At 54.9% G+C, this 4,219-nt stretch overlaps 1 protein-coding gene across 3 annotated transcripts; it reads left to right on the plus strand.

The window, feature by feature from the left end:
* The first annotated feature begins 1,432 nt into the window (after positions 1-1,432).
* Positions 1,433-3,666, plus strand: SFTPC (surfactant protein C). Of its 3 annotated transcripts, none has more exons than XM_007126297.3 (5): positions 1,433-1,480; positions 2,212-2,370; positions 2,713-2,835; positions 3,068-3,178; positions 3,529-3,666. In XM_007126297.3, exons 1-5 carry the CDS (start codon positions 1,439-1,441, stop codon positions 3,664-3,666), a joined length of 573 nt encoding a protein of 190 aa, XP_007126359.1. In that variant the 5' UTR covers positions 1,433-1,438. The 3 variants fall into 3 exon arrangements, with proteins under 3 accessions (XP_007126359.1, XP_007126358.1, XP_023986630.1); XM_007126296.2 differs by having other exon boundaries at positions 1,439-1,480; positions 3,068-3,186; positions 3,516-3,666; XM_024130862.1 differs by lacking the exon at positions 2,212-2,370 and having other exon boundaries at positions 1,439-1,480; positions 3,068-3,186; positions 3,516-3,666.
* Positions 3,667-4,219: the final 553 nt, after the last annotated feature.

Raw genomic sequence — 4,219 nt, forward strand, 5'->3', positions numbered from 1 at the left:
AGGCATGGAACTGCTATCATAAGCCTCCAGCTTGATCTCTGAAAATGGTTTGCTATTCACTTGATACAGAAAACCCCGCAGAATCATGCAAATCCAGAAGTTCAAATCTTCGTGTTCATTTTAGGAACATCTGTGAAACTGCTCAGGCTATCGAGGGTATGCATATCCAAAAAGCCACCAAGTATTTGAATGACGTCACTTTGCAGAAGCAATGTGCGCTGTTCCCTTGTTACAATTGTGGAGCTGGTAGGAGTACTCAGGCCAAACACACCTTGTTACAATTTTGGGGCTGGACATAGGGTCGGCGGTCCAAAAAGAGTGCAGAACAATTTTGGGGCTGGACATAGGGTCGGCGGTCCAAAAAGAGTGCAGAATTTTGCTGCACATGCTTAAAAATGCAGAGTGATGCTGAACTGAAGGGTTTAGATGTGGATTCTCTAGTCATCAAGCACATGCAGGTGAACAAGGCCCCACGATGCAGCACAGAACTTCACAGAGCTCACGGTTGGATTAACCCCTGTAGGACTCCCCCCGCCACATGGAGATGATCCTCCCTAAAAAAAAAGAGCAGATTGTTCCTAAACCCGAAGAGGAGGTTGCACAGAAGAGAAAGCTGTCCCAGAAGAAACAAAAACGTACGGTCTGGAAATAAATTCAGCATAAAATAAATGCAAATAAAAGTAAAAGCAGGTTAGAAAAAAAAAAAAGCCTTCAGCTTACGAACAAGCCTATGCCACAGAAAGAAAAACTGTGTGTTAGTAAGCATTTATAACCAGAGGGGACAGCGTTCAGAATCTGAGCAAGAATGACTGGGGGCATGTCTGAAGTGAGGTACGAAATGTGTGGGAGGAGGTGAGGCAGATACTTGAAGTGAAAATCTGATGCTCTCAGAGAATTTATGAACCATTTATGAACGCCCACACTGATGCCAAAGCACCCCGTGCCCTCAGTATTGTCCCTGCGGGCCCACAGGGGCTCCCATTCCTGGAGCTCAGCCCTATGCTTGGGGGAAATTCTGTTGGGAAAGTGGTGGACCCATTGGGTCAGACCCTTGGTTGCCTAAGAGGTTCAGCCTGGCAGAAGAACAGGAAAAGCCAAAGGACTTCAGGGGCAGGTGCCAGCAAGAATGGCGGGCACGCCAGCAAGACACACACGGTGAGAGGTGTAGATTGCCCAAGGGCAGGTTTGCTCACCTTACCCAGCTTTGCTCTTGCTGGGGCCAAGAGGACTCATGTGCCAGTGCCAAGGGCCCTTAGGCACTGTTGCAGCTAGCTTATGGGGCCTCGGGTCTGGAGGACCAGGAACAAACAGGCTTCAAAGCTGAGGGCTTGGCTGGCAGACAGGGGCTGGGTCTTTCACCTCTGTCCCCTCTCTCTCCTGGCGCATATAAGACCCTAGTCACGCTTGGAGATGAGGAGGGGAAGGTGTCTACCGCGAGATGGATGTGAGCAGCAAAGAGGTCTTGATGGAGAGCCCGCCGGTGAGTTTGATCGTGTGTGTGCACATGTATGCGGGAGTGTATCTGTGTACGGTGAGCCCTACCTCCTCCAACCTCTGGGCCTGTTTCCTCATCCAGATTCATTCACTCAACTAACTTAGGACTGTGCTAAATCAAGATAAGGACACCAACCACTAAGACAGAGACCCTTGGAGAGATAGACTCATCAGCCGCTAATTCCCATATGAGGGGCTGTGAGCCACCACAGGGGTCAGTGGAAAGGGCTGTAGAGATCACTGGGTAAGGAGCCACTACTCGGGAGATCACAGGAAGCTTCGTAGAGAAAATAACATCTGAGCTGGCTCCAGAGGAACTAGTTGGAGCTCACCAGGTTGAGAAGAAGGAAGGCATTGCAGGAAGAAGGGATAGTATGCATAAAGGCATGGATGCGGGGCGCGGGACAGGACAGAGAGGGACTGGGCATGGTTGGGATGCCAGAGGTCTGGAGGAAACAGCAGGAAATGAGACTGGTGAAACAGTCTCTCTTGGGTCTCTCCAAGCCAGACCTCACTTCTAAGCATCTATGGGTTTGCTGGAATCCAGGCCCCCTCCTCCAGGAAGCCTTCTCTGATCTCCTCAGCCCTTCTCTGCATGTCCATAGCATTGGTTGTTCAGCCTCGGGAGAGTGTGGGAAGGTGTCCTGGCTGTGCAGGGAGAAGAAAGGGCATCCTCATGACCTCACATCTGTCTCCCTCCCTGCCCCACCACGTCAGGACTACTCAGCAGTCCCTGGGGGCCGGTTCCAAATCCCCTGCTGTCCTGCGAGCATCAAACGCCTTCTCATTGTGGTCGTGGTGGTGGTCCTTGTTGTCGTGTTGATTGTAGGGGCCCTGCTCATGGGTCTTCACATGAGCCAGAAACATACTGAGATGGTGAGCAGGCCTGGGATGGGGTGGGCAGTGGGTACAGGGCAGGCCAGACAAAGGCCCTGGGATGGGGTGGGCAGATAGCAAATTGCCCAAGGGGAATGAGGGGAGGAGGCAAGTGGCACCTCAGGGAAGGACAGAGGTGGGAACAGGGTGGCAAACCTGGCCTGGGCTTTTTCACCAGGCCCCTGCCCCACGGTGGGATGACCTGTTCCCTCCAGCACCTGGTTCCACTCGGCCTCTCTGAGCTCCCAGGGAAGAAAAAATTGCATTTGAGTAAAGAGGACTGAGGGTGGGCATGATGAGTGAGGAAAGAGGAATGCCAGGCAGCACTATGCCCTCCCCTAGGTCCTAGAAATGAGCATCGCGGGGCCGGAAGCCCAGCAACGCCTGGCCCTGAGTGAGCGTGTGGGAACCACTGCCACCTTCTCCGTTGGCTCCACTGGCATCGTGGTGTATGACTACCAGAGGGTGGGTGTGCCTGGACCTCTTGACCCTAGGGCTAGACTGTGCTAGACCTATCCAGCTGTGGACTCGTACATGTCCACCTCTCCCCACCGCCCCCCCCAGCACTTTTGCCTGAGCCCTAGGTTCCAGTATGACTCCCTCCAGTCCCCAACCTAGAGGGAGATGGCCAAGGACCAGAGTTAGGAGCGGGCTAGGCAGCGCCTTCCTGAACCAACTCTGGGGTTCCTGTGCCCAGCTCCTGATTGCCTACAAGCCAGCCCCGGGAACCTGCTGCTACGTCATGAAGATGGCTCCGCAGAGCATTCCAAGTCTTGAGGCTCTCACTAGAAAATTCCAGAACTTCCAGGTGGGTGTGTGGGTAAGAAAGAGTGGGCTGTCTCCCTCCCAGGGCTGCTATGAGGAGCATTGAAGATGATGGTTCTTTGTCACCTGTAAAGCACTGCTCCTCGTGGACTGCCAGGTGAATGCCCTCCCGGGATTCCCCTGCACCAAACCTTTCCTACCCATTTACCATCCCCACCCCACAGCCAAGCTGCTGGCCTCAGCTGAGCCCACACACCCCCTGGGGGCTTCTGACTCCAGCACAGCCCCTTCTTTACTCAGAGAGATTGCCTGACACACCTGAGGTCCCACAATAAGGGCCGCAGGTGAGACAGAAACTCAGTTCCCAGCCTCCAAATCAGGTGCTCTTTCCAGGCCGAGCCCTCAGTACCTACGTCTAAGCTGGGCCAGGAGGAGGGCCGTGACCCCATCTTGGCATCCTCCGGTGACCTGGCCTTCCTGGGCAGCACCGTGAGCACCCTGTGTGGCGAGGTGCCCCTCTACTACATCTAGGACCCATCAGGTGAGCAGGTGTGACCTCCAGGGCACTGGAGCAACAGTGGCCCAGGATGGTCATGTCAGCTGACCAGGCACTGGGGGAACCACGGAGGCGGGGTCACCTACAGAGCTCAGGGGAGGGAAGGGTCACAGACACCACCCCCCCACGTCCCTCTCCCTCACGGAATAAACAGTGTTCCTTTGCTTCGCAGGGCCTCAGCAAGCCCCCAAAGGACAGCAAAGCTCCAGGAGCAAAGGGTCTTGTGCAGACAGGCAGGAAGCCGCTCCTGCCAATACCACTGGGACTGGTCCTGGAGAAATGGGAGCTGTGGGGAGAGGTGGGTAGAGGAGAAGCGGGCAGAGGAGAAGCAGCTCCTAGGGCCCAAGGGGTTCCTACACCAAAGAATAAAGCAGCCTGATTGAAAAACGAAGGGTGTACCTCGTCTATCCTCTCACATGCCTCAGCCCCGCTCTTGGTGGGGGCCAGCCAGGGGAAGGCTAGGGCCTTGGGCGCGCCAAGCGGGCTTTCCCATTCTCCCCCGGTCCCAGGGTGATGAGGCGAGGGGAC

Source organism: Physeter macrocephalus, unplaced genomic scaffold, assembly GCF_002837175.3.
Source record: "Physeter macrocephalus isolate SW-GA unplaced genomic scaffold, ASM283717v5 random_151, whole genome shotgun sequence".
Lineage (NCBI taxonomy): Eukaryota > Metazoa > Chordata > Mammalia > Artiodactyla > Physeteridae > Physeter > Physeter macrocephalus.